At 44.4% G+C, this 17,764-nt stretch overlaps 1 protein-coding gene across 7 annotated transcripts in view; it reads right to left on the bottom strand.

Moving 5' to 3' along the window:
• Fnip2 (folliculin interacting protein 2) overlaps positions 1 to 17,764 on the bottom strand; it is a 151,984-nt gene that overhangs the window by 12,197 nt on the left and 122,023 nt on the right. For all 7 annotated transcript variants that reach the window (XM_017803532.2, XM_008854326.3, XM_029556733.1 and 4 more), the window contains 2 exons: positions 14,926 to 16,267; positions 13,811 to 13,967 (listed from right to left, as the gene is read on the bottom strand). In XM_017803532.2, the coding sequence (XP_017659021.1) occupies positions 13,811 to 13,967; positions 14,926 to 16,267 (1,499 nt within the window). The remainder of the gene's footprint in view (positions 1 to 13,810; positions 13,968 to 14,925; positions 16,268 to 17,764) is intronic.

Here is a 17,764-nt window from a genome sequence, read left to right as displayed (position 1 = left end):
AATTGACCTTTTTCATGTGATTTATAGTGTCTTGTATAAGATAGACCCCGTACTCTCTTTTTTGCTTGTTTGGGTTTTTTGTTTGTTTCTTTTTAAAATTTAAATTTCATTTATTATTTTAATTTTATGTGTATGCGTGTATTGCCTGCATGGGGGTAAGTGCACCCATGTCATGCAATGCCCATAGAGGACAGAAGAGGCTGTTGGATCCCCTGGAACTGGAGTTATGGACACTTGTTAGCTGCCATGTGGGTGCTGAAATTCAAACCCGGGTCTTCTGCAAGAACAGTGTTCTTAACTGATGAGCCATCTCTCCAGCTCCAAATTGGATGAGTTTTAGCAAATGTATACAATTCTGTATCCATTGTCACCACCATGTACAGAATATTTCCATGACCCCCAAAAGTTTATGTTCCTTTGTAGTCAGTGTCCTGTGACTACACTGGCAACCACTGGTGGGTCTTCTATCAGTGCTGTTTCGACTTTTGTAGAATGTCATATAAGCAAAATCACACAGTGAGAGCCTTTTGTGTCTGGCTTATTTAAATATAATACTTCTGAGGTATAGCTGTGTTCACTGCATTTTTATTACACTGCTTTTATTTTGGAGTGTCCTTTTGTAAGGACACAGCATAATTTTGTATTCACTAACCACTTAAGAGACTTAAATTGTTTCTGCTCTTTGGCCATTAAGAACAAAGCTGTGAGCATTCACACAAGTCCTGTGTGGACATGATTTCATTTCTCTGAATAAATACTGAGGCTCTTTGAGAAGCTGGTAGCTGTGTTAAGCACATGCCTGACTTTTAAAGAAACCGTTCTCCAGCATTTAATAGTTTCTGAGACTCCATATCCGTCCTGGTTTTAGTATTATATGTTTGCAATTCTAACCACTCTAGACACAGCTGGTGGTAGTTTTAATTTGCATTTCCCTGATGAATAACAAAAACCACATATTTTCATATGCAAATTATTTTCTGTAGTTTAAAAACAAAATAAAACTGATGAAAATGTAGTGCACCAGCACCAGCCCCTCTGGCACACCCGCAGAGGGTCCTGCACATGTACAAGAGGATACCACAGAAGTATGGCATCCTGGCTGCACGCTCCTTCGATGCCCCAAACTAACAGAGAGGGTAAAAATGAGGGTCCAGAGAAACACCAGCAAGCAGACCGCAGAGCCATTTTTTCTAACTCATTTCCCAAAGGGAAAAACGTATTAGCTGCCTTCTGTCTCCAGTCCCATCTACTACCATTTGTTGCTTTGAGCTGCTGACCCCAACTTCCTTCCAAGAAGTTCATCTGAATTTTTCCTTGGGGAAAGATCTTACTTGGATAAGGTCTGGTGGGTCTGCAAGCAGGGTCCCACCTTCCCTGTCAAGGTGCCCAAGCCACCCAAATTCAGTACTCCTTCCTTCACTTCCAGGAGGAAGGAGGATGGGCAGCACCCATTTCACCAATCAGTACCAATACTCGCAGCGGCACTTGGTTCCTGGGCTGGTCTGGAGCTGCTGTCTGCTGTCTGTTCCAAGCCTGTTCTGGGCTCTGCTCCTCTCATTCATTGTAACATTTTTCTAATAAAGTCTCTTCTGCTTAAGTGAATGAGAATTGAGTTCTGCTAATTATAACAAAGAACCTAAATAGACAGGACACAGTCATGGGACAACAGTCACCTGCAATTTATGATCGAACAAGTAGTGGGAAGGTTGAAAAGAGAAACTTAAAATTCATCATCACAGTGCAATTTTAACAAAGGATGTTGCACTCTAGTCAGTCCTAGACTCTGTCATCAGAAGGGGAGCCAGTGAGGCTTTGTATTTCTTCTCATAGACTGGGGAAGAAGTGTCTGATGGGCTGAATGAAAACTCTTAGGACGAACATTTTCCCTTGCTACTTCCACGGGAGATACTCCGGGGCTTACATTTTTACTACTGAAAGGAACAGGAACCAGGCAAAGTCTAATGGTTCAATATTTATTTAAGCAAAAGTTCAAATAATTTGATAAACCATATTTTTAATTAATGAGGATTTGTTTCCGAAGATAATTCTCACTGTGTAGTCTTGTCAACAGAGGAGTACAAGATTTTCCCACACAGTCCACTCACAGGCACCTGTTTCCACAACAGAAGCTAAAGACTTGGGGTGAAGCTCAGTCTGATTAGGCTTGTCTGAGTCCCTCCATTCCATCCCCAGCAGAACACATAAAACATACATGTACATAAACACAAACACACACACACACACACACACACACACACACGTCTTGGAAACTTCCCTTTACAAATTCCCAAGTTTTTCTTTAATCAGGGTATACCATAAATTCATAGAATAATGATTTCCCATCAATATCCTGGTCTTTATGAATAGAGAAAATGACATAAAATATGTGAATTCTTGGCTGGAGAGATGGCTCAGTGGTTAAGAGCACTGACTGCTCTTGCAGAGGACCCGGGTTTGATTCCCAGCACCCACATGGCGGCTAACCTTCTGTAACTCCAGTTCCAGGAGAATTCAACCCCTTCTGAGCTCCTTGGGCACTGCACGACATGAGTGTACTTATATACATGCAGGCGATACACTCCTACACACAAAATAAAAATAATTTTTTTTTAAAAAAAGTGAATTCTCAATTCAAGCCCCATTGATGCTTCACATTTGTCAGGAATTCAGAGAGATCTACAATACAGAACACTCACCTCTGGCCACATTTCAGCATACCTTATACTGACTGTATGCCAATCACCTTTCTCGGGGGGGGTGGGGGGGATTGTGAGATAGGCTACTCTACCAGGCTTAAACTCTGTTGCCTCGGTCTCCTGAATGCTGGGATTATAGGCATGTGCTACCAAGGCCAGCTTTAAAATCTAGTTACTAAAAATTTGATTTGCAGGGGCCTGAAGAAATGGCTCAGCAGTTAAGAGCACTGGCTGCTTTTGCAGAGGACCCAGGTTCAAATCCCAGCACCCACATGGTGGCTAACAACCATCTGCAACTCCAGTTCCAGGGGGTCTGACGCCTTCTTCTGTCCTCCACAGGCACTGCATGATACAGGTGCACTTACATACATGCAGGTATAACATTCATACACATAAAATAAAAATAAACAAGTTTAAAAAATTGATTTGCAGATGATTTGGGCCCCAGGTTCCAACTGAACTCAGTTTCCTACATGATTTCCCTGCTGTGGAGGCAGGGCAAGAATGGTATGTCAATTCAATTGCCTAATAGTTCATGACTACGTAAGTTGTATGTGCTACCACCAATGGAAAGTGTTTTTTTTTTGTTTTTTTTTTTTTGTTTTTTTAAAGCAATGAATGGCTACAAGAACGCATTAAGTTGACTAGGGAGAAGGTAGACAGAACACTCCCTACGCATGAATTATATCAGAAGTATGTAGTTTTGTGCTTGGTAAAGAAGGGAACAAGAGTTGGTGCAATTCTTTTTTTTAGTATTTTATATTTTATGTGTATATTGCCTGTATGTAAGTGCACCTGTGTTATGCAATGCCCACAGGGGTCAGAAGAGGGCATCAGATCCCCTGGAACTGGAGTTATGGATGGCTGTTAGCCACCATGTGGGTGCTGGGAATTGAACCCAGGTCCTCTGCAAGAGCAGTGTTATTAACCACTGAACCATCTCTCCAGCCCCAATATTTTATTTCTTATTTTATGTGTATTGCCTACATGTATGTAAGTGCACCACATGCATGCAATGCCCCACAGAAGCCAGAAGAGGGCATCGGATCCCCTGAAACTGTAGTTTAAGATACCATGTGAGTGCTGGGAATCAAACCTGAGAAAAATAGCAAGTATTCTTAACTGCTGAGTCATCTCTTCAGCCTAGTGTAATTATTTTAAAATATCATTAATTCCTGAGAATTTCATGTAATGTATTTGGATCATATTCACCCTCTCACTCTTCCCCCAGGTCCTTCCAGATCCACCTCCACCTCCCTTTCCCACCTAACTTAGTGTCATTTGTTTGTTTCTTAATAGCCCATTGAGTCTACTTTGTGCTGCCTATATACTCCTAGGTGTGGAGTCATACCCTTAATGAAAACTGTCCCTCCCCTAGAAGCCATCTACTGTTCAGTGCTCCTCAGTTAGGCGTGGGGGCTCATGAGGGTGCAAAAAAAAGTAACTCATTAAGTAAAACAAATGTGGAGGTGGTTGTTAGGAAGATCGAACATGGTGTGCTAGATACCTTTAGTGTCAATTTGACACACCTGGGTTGAGGGAGTGTCAACTGGGTAATTGCCTCCATAGGAATGGCCTGTGGCCATGTCTGAGGGGCATCTTCTTGACTGTTGAGTGATGTGGGAGGACCCAGCCCACTGTGGGGAGTGCCGCCCCTGGGCAGGTGGGCCTGTGTTGTGTAAGAAAGCAGGGTGAGAGTATAAGTTCCTTTTAAATCACTGGAACAAAGAGAAAGAACCTGAGGCAGAGTCACAAATCACAGGTTCCTTGAGGTTTCTCTCTAGAACGAAAGCAGGCATTTGGGAAATGCTACTTACTGAATTGAAATGCAACAGGTTATGCACATGCAGATGACATAGTTCACAGCATCTTGCATTCCCTGATAGCACTAACTTGCTGAGTGTTACAGACGCAGGCTCCAGCACAGAAAAGAAGCGGCTGAACATTTTCAGAAGAGTGTCTTAAAAACACCAAAGGAATTCTATACTCTGGGACTCTAAATACCTCAATTCCCTATTTCTATGGGGTAGGCCAAGTGCCTCCATCTCCCAGAGTCATTTAGAACGTATTGCTGGAGAACAAAACCTTCGAAAGGAAAAAGACAATGGAAGGCACATCAAAATAGTCAAAAAAGAAAAAAGAAAAAGAAAAAATGAAAGCTAGAGAAGGTGAAAGTATCACCAGCAATCACTTTAGCTATAATTTGAGGGACCTGAACTTCTTCAGGGTCAGAGAGATAAAAGTTTAAGTTCTATTGACTCTGGAGATTGCTGGTTGTTTTCTCAATGGAAAGAGAAACAACGCCAGTAGAGAGAAGACACATCTGCAGTTTAAATACATTATGATTTGGCTTATGAGTAAAGCTCTAAGCTTGTAGACCTTAAGGAAGCCCAGGAATCCATGCATGGGGTTGTCACAGCAGCATGTACCTGTACACAGAGAATTAAATTCAAGAATAGACTCCAGCGGGGCTCAGTTCTCAGGAACCACTTTTTATGTACTTTTTAGTTGCTTGAGTTTGGTCATATAACTCTTTGACATCTGTCACCACCCCTCTCTCCTTACTCCCCAGTGTGGGATCAGATCAAGACTAACCAGGACAGATCTCATATGGCAACCACGGTTGAGTTGAAATCAAACCACCAGATGGTTTTATCAGTGATATCTTTAGAGAAAATTGTTCAGAGACAAAGGGAGAAGTTGTCACAATGAAAATGGGCCCTGCTTGGTATGGTGGCATTTGCCTAAAATCTCAGCATATAAGGGTGGAAACAGGAGGATTCTGAGTTTTAAACCAGCTTTGTTTTAAAGCCAGCAATGAAAACGGTGTAACTTGTGCCAGCTCTTCCAAAAGTTACTAAGCCAAGAGATTACGGAGAAATAACTCCTATACATGCATGACTACCTAACACTAACATCTGACCTTGCTCACACTTGTATTCTGTTTCAGCTACAGGCATACTTTAGGGGATTTCATGCCAAGTCCAACATATCATACCAAATACCTAAATATTAAGGTTTAACACAAAGAGGAAAACTATAAGTCTCCTGGCAGGAGATAAGAGACTTTTTGAGACACACTTGTGCTATCAGACTATTCAAACAATTGACTCAAAGAATTAAAACTTCTTCAGGAACCCCACCAGGGAATGAGAAAGGCTGAAGCCCTGGTGACAGCCAGAGGGAGAACTTGCCTCCCAGAAAGAGATTTCAAATAGACTTGACAGTTTATCAGACCACCTTGAAGGACATTGATGGGTCAATGATGGGGGGGCACACTTTACCAGGACTGCTTATTCATACCTTTTGCCCTCTATTTAAACCTAAACCTTGTGTCAGTACCCTGAATTTAGACCCCGGGTGGAGCAGGGATCACCGGACCTCTTTATCTGTTCCTCTTCCCAGTGTGTCCACAGTGAATAAACCTCCTTTCTCTGCTTTTCACAATTATTCATCATCTCTTTAATTGCCATATTGAGGATGGTGGCTAAGCCTAGCTTATTGAGATTGTCAGGATCTAGGTTTGTACCCTAAAAACTCCAGTAACACTGTCATTTCTACATTTTGGAGGGAGGCATGTCATCTACATGTAGTTAGCACAACATGTTGCTGGATTCCTCCTACTTCAGACTCTGAATAAACACAATGCCTACCATACAAAAGGCACCCAGTCAGTACTTTCAATGGATAATAAATCTCTAGGGTGTAACTCTCCAGACTATCTGTTTTGTCACTGGTGAGCCAAGCAAGCCAGGTCACCATCAGAGAACGCTAGTACATCCAACAGACTTACCCTATGAAGATATCAGAAGGGGTTAGCAATTACATGAGTTTATACCTCTATCAGCATTCGTTTACCAGACTTTCTTTTCCTTGGAAACAGATTCAGTGTTGGTCACAAGATACTTAAGTTCTAGTATATGGTAAAGAAAACACAGAGGGCCTACATGATGGTGCATGGCTGTATTCCCAACACTTTAGCAGGATGTGACAAGAGCATATCAAGTTCAAGGCCAGCTTGGGATGCACAGCAAGATCTTGTCTCAAAAAAGTTAGGATGGAAGATGAAGAGAAGCAGCAATCACTTTGGACCATGGGGCAGATGATGACTCTGGAGAAGATATCATGAAGACCTGTGGACACAGGGAAGGAAGGGAGCACTCCAAGCAATACAGTCTAGAGAAGTGCAAAGGTCTGACCCTCTGTGTGCTGTGCCTATAGTGTGTTCATTGGGCTTACTGGGCTGATATCCACATTCAGCCTGAAGGTGCAAACAGGTGTTCAAGAATTAAGTTATGTAATGATGGGTGTGACCTCAAAATAGAGAAAGGGTTGTAGCTTTTTGCAAAGAATGGCATAGATGTTCAAATATCTCATAGACAGTTTTTATAAAAAGGAGAGGGGCTAGAGAGATGGCCTGGGTTTAAATCCCAGCACCCACATGGCAGCTAACAACCATCTATAACTCCAGTTCCAGGTGGTGATCCAACACCCTCTTTCGTCCTCTGTGGGCACTGCATGACATGGGTGCACTTACACACATGTAGGATGTGGTGGTTTGAATGAAAATGTCCCCCATAGCCTCCAAGTATTTTCCTGGAGGAAGCACATCACTGGGGGTGGGCTTAGAGAGTTCTTAAGCCTTGCCAGATCTCCAGTTGCTCTCTTGCTTCCTGTGCCTGTGTGATGATGTGAGAGCTTAGCTTCTGCTGCTCCTGCTCCAGCCACCTCCAGCCACCATGCCTCCCTGCCATGACAGACTGTAATTCCCCTGGAACCAGAAGCTTAAATAACCCCTCCCCCTTTTTTTTCGGTTTTTTTGAGACAGGGTCTCCCTGTAGCCCCAGCTGTCCTGGAACTCACTATGTAGACCAGGCTGACCTTGAACTCACAGAGATCCGCCTGCCTCTGCCTCCCAAGTGCTAGGATTAAAGGCGTGCACCACCACACCTGGCTAAACCCTTCCTTTTATAAATTGTTTTGGTCAGTGTTTCTAAGACAGCAACAGAAAAGTGACTAATACATAGGAATAATACACACATAAGATAAAAATAAATAGGGCTGGAAAGATGGCTCAGCGGTTAAGAGCACTGAGATGCCAGCCTGCTCCTCGTGACACACAGGCCAAGGGCAAACATGCAGGCTCAGCTAAGTCATCTCCAGCAGGTGTTTCCAGCAACTGATGCCCGGCAACTAAACAGAAGTGTGTTAAGGACACTCGCACATCTTTCTAAACTGATAGTAATTTTTTTTAACTTTTTAAAAATCATGGTGTTGGGACTGGAGAGATGGCTCAGGGGTTAAGAACACTGGTTATTCTTATAGAAGACCTGGGTTCGATTCCCAGCACCCACATGGTGGCTACAAATCCAAAATCCTCTTCTGACCTCCACGGCACTGCATGACACGGGTGCACTTACTTACATGCAGGCAATACACTCATACACATAAAATAAAAAGCAAAAAATATTTAAAAAAATAAATAATTTTTAAAAAGAAAACAAAATTAGACAGGTATCTAGCTCTGACAAAATGTAAGTTAGAGATATAAAACCTGGGAGATCTAAAATAAGCTCTCATTCTATTTTTGGCAAAGAAAATGAACGGAGTTGCAGTTTTCAGGTCTAAATACATTATTCTTTCTTTTTACTGCTTTAACGAAAGATTATTTGCCATTTCTCTTTACCTCCGAAGAAAGGGTAAAAGGGTATACTCCTAGAGCTTTAGCTCTAGTAATAAATCCAGTTTTATGGAATCAACTAAAATGGATAAGCACTTTCTATGTGCCAAGCACCAGGTAAAGTACCAGGAATATAAAGGAAGTTATGTTTCTGTTTTCTGCTTTATGGTACCTGCGGGCCTGATGGGAAGAAGAGACATATATTTATATATGTGTGAACAAGTGTAAACACATGTGTGTATATGTGTGTGTGTGTGTGTGTATACACACACACACACACGATATAAAGACAAAAACTTGCCTAGCATGTGGGAGGAAGAAAGGGAAGGAATGGAGAAGAGGATGGAAAGAAGGGGAGACAGTGAAAGATGAAGGAGAAAGGAAAGGAGGAGGGGAGGAGGGGGAAGGGGGGAGGGGAATGAGAGGAAAGGAGGGAAAGGAGAAAGGAGACAGGAAGAGAGGGAAGGGAAGGAAGGAGGAAGGAGGCAGGCAAGCAAGCTGGGCACGGTGAGACATGCCTAGAATCCCAGCACTTGGGAAGCTGAGCCAGAAAAACGCAAGTTCAAGGCCTGCCTGGGCTACATGGCCAGATACAGTCTAAAAGAAAACAAAAACAAAAACAAAACAAAAGACACGTAGAACAAAAGCCCTGCAAAGGCATCCCCTAATCCTAGCGGTGCTGCATGCAGGGCTACAGCTGCAGAAGACAGTGCTGCAGGCCAGATTACCGGCCCGCTCCTCGACAGCCCTGGGAAATGAAAGAGCAAGGGTATTCTAAACAAGGGGCTCACCCTGCAATGTTTTCCTTTTAACCTCTTGATTCTAAAATTGTGACTGCCCTCGTGCTACTTAGGTAGTGAGTTCTTGTCTGATGGGAGAGGCTGTTCTTTTGTGGTCTCACTGGCTGATTGCCCACATGAATTAATTAGTATTCATGAGCACGCATCACAGCCAGGCTTTCAGCAAAGCTCCTTATCTGTACTACCAATTCCTGCATGGTACTTCTGGAGTCAATCTGTTGCTACTCTTAAAATTAAATGGAACAGGCTGCTATATCCAATTGTTATTTATAGATTATTCTGTAAAATGCTTGAAGCCTGGATCACTGTTTTTCAAAAAACCTAAAATATGATGCTATTTTGGTCTTAATGACCTTTCCTAGTAGAGTTAGAGATGCCAGCCTGCTCCTCGTGACACACAGGCCAAGGGCAAACATGCAGGCTCAGCTCTAGCAGGTCATCTCTAGCAGGTGTTTCCAGCGACTGATGTCCAGCAACTAAACAGAAGAGTGTTAAGGACACTCTCACATCTTTCTAAACTGACAGTAATTCTTTTAACTTTTTAAAAATCATGGTATTGGGGCTGGAGAGATGGCTCAGTGGTTAAGAACACTGGTTGCTCTTGCAGAAGACCCGGGTTCGAATTCCAGCACCCACATGGCAGCTAACAACTGTCCATAACTCTAGTCCCAGGGGATCCAACAGCTTCTTCTGACCTCCACGGGCATTGCATGACATGGGTGCACTTGCCTACATGCAGGCAATACACGCATACACATAAAAAAGATAAATAAAATTTGAAAATCATGGTGTCTCTCTATTAAAAACATCTCATATTGCCTTATCATTTACACTTAAATTTACTATTTTATAGCTAACATTTACTGGACACTTAGTAGAGAACCAGTGATAAACACTTGATGTATAGAGTCTTCGATCTGTATCTATGATATCAGTACCATTCATTTTATAGGATAGAAAAATTTTAAAAATTTATCCCAAAGGCCACAAAGCAACTAGGGGCTGAATTATGATGCAGACTCAGGTTGCTGGTCTTCAGAGGCAGTTGGAGGTCAACCTCAGAAAACCTGAATCTTAACATGTGAAAGGCAAGGAACCTTGTTGCTTGGGTGCCAGAGGCAGGGTCTCTCATTGTGACCTGGGGCTCACTGATTAGGCTGGGCTGGATGGCAAGTGAGCCCCAGGGAGTTGCCTGCCTCTGTTTGTGGAGCAAACACCGAACGGACTGAGCGATCCTGTCAATCTGGAAACCAACTCTTAACCACTGGATTATACGTCCCCTGTCCCTATGTCCTCTAAGCACATTGATAGGTTCAGTGATGCCAACTGACTTACTTGAGATTATCAATAAATGAGTAGTAACAACACTAGGACCTGAACCCAAGCCAATGCTGCTGATGCTTGTTGTCACTCTGCTCTGCCTTGGTTTGGTAGGAAGCATTGCCTAGTCAGCAGGAGCATTCACAGGCAGACAGGATATAGAGGAGAGATAAGCCCACTGCAGGTCACAGGTTCGGAGTGTTGCTGGCTCATGTGTGTGCACGCTTTCCATTCAAAGTCAAAAGGAACATGCAGAGAACTCACACATTTAGATGGAACAGGGAAAAGTGATGCAGTATTACTTCAGATTAAGTTAAGGCAGCTGTGTAACATGTGTTAGGAGACAGAGAAGAGGTGGTATACCGACTAAATAAGAACACTGTGTTTAAACATTCAAAGAAAACCTGAATCTTAACATGTGAAAGGCAAGAAAAATCATTAGACTAAGCGGCAAAAAATAATAGACCTTTCATAAGAGACTAGGGTTAAAAAAAGAATAAAAAGAAAGTCCTGATATTGAACATTCTAGAAAGAAATACCTCATGCTCCAGTCCATTATGGTTATTACAGTGCACATTTACAAAGCCAGACATTGTGACCTAAGTCACAAAGAGGTCTAGAAAACAGATCAGTAACGATCAGCAACCTAAATTGAATGCTTTTAAACGGGTAGTAAAAATCATTCTTTAAAAATAATTATGGGGCTGGAGAGATGGCTCAGCAGTTAAGAGCACTGACTGCTCTTGCAGAGGACCCGGGTTCGATTCCCAGCACCCACATGGTGGCTACGAACTGTCCTTAGAGTACCACAGGAATCTGAGGCCCTCTTCTGACCCCCGCGGCATTGTACGACCTAGGCTGCACTCACATACATGCAGGCAATACACTCATACACATAAAATAAAAATAATAAATAAAATATTTAAAAATAACGATGAGTGCCCAAACCTGAAAATTATTTACACCCCCAAACAAGCTGTGAATGCTAGTGGCTCAGGTGACTCCTTCAATCTCCTCCTCCATAGGTGATTCCCTGAGCTCGGACTGTCTCCTTTTCTGACAAGGTTCTCACACTCTAAACCATTAACATCCCTTATGGGGTGGTAAATTTACTAATGTTTCTGAAATACCCCTAATTTATTTTTCAACACATATGTATAAATGGAAGTTGAAAGGCTTTTAAAATTAAAAACCAAACAGCGTGGTCCACAATGTCAGCCCTAGGGGCAGTCTCCACAGAAGTCAGTGTCAAACACAAAGCGCATGATCAGTCAATGAAATTAGAAATCCATGGATGCTAACTGGATATGTTCAGAATGTAATGAATTTATGAAGATACTTCTATGAGTTCTTCACAATTTCCTGTTAACACCATACATGACTGCACTTTGGATATGCCTACAACCTGACATGACATAGGTTATTATATTTAATAACTTGCAATCTCTCAGGGTGTCTGTATAGCTTAAAGAAATGAGAAAAGCTACAGTGTGAAAACACTACTAAAAGGAAACATGAAAAGCTTTAAAAGAGAGAATAGTGTAAACATGGCTGTTTTTCAACTCTAAAAATAGTAGAGGCAGATGGCCATAATGAAAATATTCAGAAATTAGAACCTGTCAACCTATAAAAACACACAAAATTTTCATGAATTGTTTTACAGGAGAGTTCAAGTATGTTGTCAACTGGGAGAGTCCTTTTCCACAGTTGTTAGTGAATCTGGGGAACTGTGGGCCAAATTTGCAGCAGCTGGCAAGATCAATGTCACCTAGGAAGATCCTGCTGGCTCCTGCAGCCTCCTGCTGCTCCTGTCAGTAGCAAAACTCTCCTGGTGGAGATGAGGTGCAATGAGATGTCCTTAGGAACCCTACCGACAGCAGAGTAGACACCTCAGGGTCTTGCCTATGATATGGACATGAGGTGGTGACAGAAAGGGAAGCAGGGTCCTCTCATGTCCCAACACCACAGATGGCTGGTAAAAACACACAAATACAGTCACCACTTAGGGCAGCTCAACAGAAAGTGAAAAGTGACACTATGCAACGAGGGTACTTGCTATGCAAGGGTGTATGTAGCTGAACCTCTGCAATGATAAAAGCAGGTTTGCAGTGTTTGTGGTAAGTATGAAAATTAAATTGTGAGTGACTTAAGAGACAAAAGCAGCGTCACAGCTTCATTCCAAGGAATGCTGGTGAGGTGTTTGGGTGAGTACCTACATGCTGGGTGGGCCTTCCCCAGCTCCCAGCACTTTCTCCTCATTATTTTTACCTCCCTGAGGAGGGGGGTCATGAGATCATCTGTTTCCCTAGTGAGGCCTTCTTCCTACTTCACACAAATATTCTTAGCCTGTTTAGCCTGTATCTGTGATGTGTTTAGGCTGATGTTCAAGGCCAAAGATAACATAACTGCCTTTGTTCTACCCTGCAAAAACTCCCCACAAAATGACACAAAACAAACAAACGTGTTCAGTAAGGAGATAAATCAAGTTCAAATTATCTTAATACAAAGAGGACTTTTCTGACTGCGTAATATACAGTATGTTTCTAATACCAAAAGAATTTTTATATATCTGCCCAATAGCAGCTCAATTAAAAATAGTTCCATCAGGCTGACACAGCTTCCATAACTGCATCACTCCTGTCATACTGCAGATAACAGAAAAGCACTTAGCAGCAGCCACAGGGTAACTTTCCAGAAGACTTGTGAATCTTTATACAGTCATCCCCACCCAGGTATCAAAATGAACTCAATAACAAATGAGTTAAAATAAATTACTTCTAGGAACTTGCAAGGCTCAGATAAAAAGCAAACCATATGTGACATTGCTTTAGTTTTCCCTGTGAAGGTATATAATTGTCACTATCTGTGCCATTTATCCTATATGCCAGGCCAGCTCATAACCATTTAACCCTAGACCCACTCTTTGCCCTTTTCCATCCATCCTATTATGAGCCCAGGAGGCTGACCTCTATGGAAAATGGGAGGTATCTGCCTTAGTTGTGTCTCTGTTCTGTGGTCTCTAGCAGAAGAGCTCAGAGAAGGAGGAAAAGAACCAGCAGCCAGACATCGCACCTTCTCCAGTGCTCCCCAGTCAGACAGTCCCTCTTCCCTCTCCAGCCCACTGCAGCTCCACTGTCACCTTCCCTCCCCTTGCAGAGTCTGGCCCAGATGTGCCTGAAGTCCTTGGATGCTTTATCATCCCTCATTGGTTGTTATATCCCTCCCACATCTTTAAAATCACCCCTTAAGTAGATGCCTTTCAGGGTAAGCACCTGTTGCTGGCCAGCCAATGGCTCTATGCTAGGGTCACTTACATGTACCGTGTGGACCAGGTCAGCCGCCAGGCACTGCTTCAGTCTCTCATCACTGCTGGTCCCATGCAGCACCAGATCAGGCATGTACGTAGCACAGTAACCCGCCAAAAGTGAGCGCCCAAAGTTTTTAACATTTGGGTTGCTGATGCTCTGAGACCTAAAACAACATTTGAGCTATTAAATACATAGTTGAAAAGTACTTTCTTTTTGTATTACAATGGGAACCAAAAACAAGAAAATATAACAGTTCAGGGAAGTCTAGTTCAGAATTCTCTTGTAAGAGGATCATTAGTGTGGGAAGAAGATTGGGAGAGAAAAAGAAGTAGATTTTATTAAAATGGAAGCCTGGAAAAAAACAAAACAAAACAAAAAAACCCACAACTATTTCCATGGCTGGCTAAAACTTCCTTCTTGAGCCAGGTGGAGACATAGGCCTGCCTGAGCTACACAGTGAGACTCTGTCTCAATAAAAACCCAAAAAACAAAAATCCAAGAATCTATATTTGTGCCTTACACTGAACATCTACTAGAAAGCCTGTGTCAGAAGAGTAAAGAAAGAGGCTGGGGATCGTGGTGCCCAAAGCCTGGCTGTAGGGATCTGCGATGTCTGCACAGGGTGAGGTCTGCCACAGTATGGAGGAACAGAAGAAATCTCTAATTGCAACTAACAGTCGTCAGAGGCCAAGTAATCCCAGATGACATGCCAGTGAAGAGGTCTGAGTGGCAGGACAGAAGCCCCACATGAGCATGACCTATTACCTCAGAAGCAAGACATCTGCTGCCCACCACACAAATTCCACACATACCAAATCCAACTCTCTGCTCCTTGCTACCATGGCCACTAGGGCCCTTAGCTTTCCCCAAAGTGTCCAACAACTGCAAAACCCACCACCAGTCCACCATCCAAGAGCTCAACCACACTAAGACTGCGAGCATCCTTGGAGAACGGGCAGACTGGAAACCCCCAGAGAGGAACTGGCAACATCTCTAATAACCTTGAGAGAAAAAAGGTACTACAGGTAAAGCAGGCATGAGTTGCTACCATGGTCATGGTGTCAGGCCAGGAGCACAGTACCCCACTCCAGCTCCCTCTGCTTCTCAGCCTACAGTGTTACCTTGGTAGAGGCAGCTCCATTTCCAAGGACCCTTCAGTCCAGTCATCACCATGACCTGGTAGCATCGCTGAAGCACATGCTTCATCATCACTGTCTCCAAGAGCACTATCTGAGCTTTCATTTCTGGGAATGTCTCCTTCAATCCTGAAGTTGGCCTTACCACCAGCATCCCCACAGGGGACATCTACAGCAACCAACAGGTCACCCTGCTGTCCACACCTGTTTGGAACAGGCTCTGATGAAGGTCCTTTCTCGCCTTTTAATTGCAAAACACCAGTCAGCTCCAGTGGTCTCCTGCCACTGCCTGCCATACCACTGGAAGGTGCAAAGAGGCCATCTGCTTGGCTAAGTTGTCCCATAGCATCTGCCACAGTATCAGCTCTGAGGCCTCTGTCCTCAGCAAAACCCCGGTCACATTCACCCCCTTTCTCCAAAGACTGGTCCTGAGGAAGGCCAACATTCTTTTGAAAGTCAGTTTTGAAGGAGCACCTAGAGCTCTGCTGGTCCTGAGTCAAGCCAGTGGCCATGCTGGACCTGGCAGAGGCACTGGCTACTTCTCGATATCGTCCACAGGCCTTTAGCCGCTCCTCCATTTTTTTGGTGCGGTTTTCAAAGTCAGACTCTGGAGATACAGAACTTCCGATTTGGAAAGTGACCTTTTCTATGGGAGGATCTTCCTGGGAATGTCTGTCAGGGCAGGGCCAGGCTGCTGACCGGTCTGGTGGTTTCTTTAGCATCTCCCCCTTCAGCTCCTCATGGACAGATTGCTGGTCCATCTTTATTCTTGCCCTGGGCATCTCACAGCTGGGAAATCTTGAAAAGTCATCTTGTGCTGCCTCTTGTCCATCTTGTTCATCCTCAGAGAACACACCCTGAAGTTTCCACAAAATGTCTGGTTCTGTTTCTGGGAATCCTATACCACTGGCCTCAGAAATCTGCTCTGATTTCTTGTGTCCACCTTTTTCAGGATTGTGACCCAGTTCTCCAGCGTTAGTGCCCTCTGAGGCCTCAGCTAAGCCTGAAGGCGCAGGGCTCCTTCTCTGAGCTGTTGCTGCTGGCAGGAGAGGGGGTACGAGAGCAGGCTCGTTCCTCACTGTCACTACCACATACTCGGACTCCTCCACCTCTCCCTTCTCCAAGGCTGTCACAATCTTGCTCCCATTTATAACCTGGTCACCTTCACTGTGATTCCCACTCCAGGTCAGCTGATTCTCTTGTAGTTCTGAGCAACGAAGAAAGTAGGTCAGGACATAAAGAATGCGCTGGACCAAATCTTTCTGCTTGCCGACCACCACGGTGCGAGTCAATCTCACTGGAGAGCCTATGGCTCCATAAAGGTCACCTATAGGGCAAAAGTGGACAGAAAACAAAACCCTTGGGGTTAACATGCATGGATAGATCCACCCTTTATAAGAACAAAACTGGTAACTTGGATTCCCAGCCTCGAATCACTTCTTCAGCCACCTGACAATTTCCATGAATGGCCATGCTTCCGTTTCAGCAGAGTGTACCTGGAAGGCCTCACCAGGCTACATCCCAGCATCCCATTCACCAAAGTAGAGCATGGGAGCAGCAAGTGCTGCTGGGTACACAAAGCCCTCACCATGTTCCTGGGGTCTGCTGGCCCGAGGAAGGCTGAAGCCAGTGCTCAGTGTCAGTGACTTCATCAAGTACTATATTTTCAGAAATTAGAAAAAAGAATTGGAAGAATCTCAGGACAGTGGGCCTTAGGGTAAAATCCAAATTCAAGATTGTAGTAAATCAATTAAAAATACTTAATGAGGCTCCCCCGCTGTTCTCTGCTCCTGGTTTGGGCCCTGCGCCATTCCTGGTCTTGGGTCCCCAGACACCTGGGGAGCCAGTGCTGCTTCCTGATCCTTTTCACCTGGACCGGCTTGGAGCCTTCCTTGGGCCCCAGGAGCACTGCTTCTGGACCTGGCCCTGCCCTCAACTCTCTTTGCTTCCCTGGACCACCTCAGGCCTCTTGGGCCAAGTCTATCGCAGAGCCCTCCATGCCTTGACTCCCCCAGCCTCATTCACCCTTCCATCTCCCCCTCTGTTCTCTACTCCTAGTTTGGGCCCTGTGGCATTCCTAGTCTTGGGTCCCCAGACACCTGGGGAACCAATACTACTTCCTGATCTTTCTCACCCAGTCCAACTTAGTGCCTTACTTGGGCCCCAGGAGCACTGCTTCTGGACCTGGCCCCACCCTCACCTCTCTCTGCTTCCCTGGACCTGCACCACTGGCTAACTCTCCTAGCCTGCTCTCCTACCCTGAGGGCTCTCTTGGGGTAAGTCTATAGCGGAGCCCTCCGCACCTTGACTCCCCCGGCCTCATTCACCCTTCCATCTCCCCCGCTGTTCTCTGCTCCTGGTTTGGGCCCTGCGCCATTCCTAGGCTTGGGTCCCCAGACACCTGGGGAACCAATACTGCTCCCTGGTCCTGCAACACCGGCCAGCCTCTTTCTGTGGCTGATAGCCTCTTTCTGGGGCTCCGAGGCTTATCTTGCCTCTCCCTGATCCTTTGCATCCAGTACAACCCAGCCACTCGATCCACTCCCTGGGAAATCTTGGGACTTCTTCCCACCCCATCTGCCTTTGCATCCCTGCGTGGCACAGCCACGGCCAGGATCTCAGGTCAGTCCAAAACTCAAGTTCCTGAGGCCAAAATCATTCTTAGAAGATTCCAGACCTAAGGAGAATGTCTGAAAACTTCTGACCCACATTGGAATAGGGCCACCGGGAACTCCTGAAGACAAAATCAATCCAGTCACGACAATATAAAATCAAAAGAGAGAACCAGAAGCTTAGACGAACCAGCTCTTCATATCCCAAAACG

Source organism: Nannospalax galili, unplaced genomic scaffold, assembly GCF_000622305.1.
Source record: "Nannospalax galili isolate Female #2095 unplaced genomic scaffold, S.galili_v1.0 scaffold305, whole genome shotgun sequence".
In the NCBI taxonomy this organism is placed as follows: Eukaryota; Metazoa; Chordata; class Mammalia; order Rodentia; family Spalacidae; genus Nannospalax; species Nannospalax galili.
The sequence above is the reverse complement of the archived record's forward strand: the minus strand, read 5'-3'. Positions and strand labels throughout refer to the sequence as shown.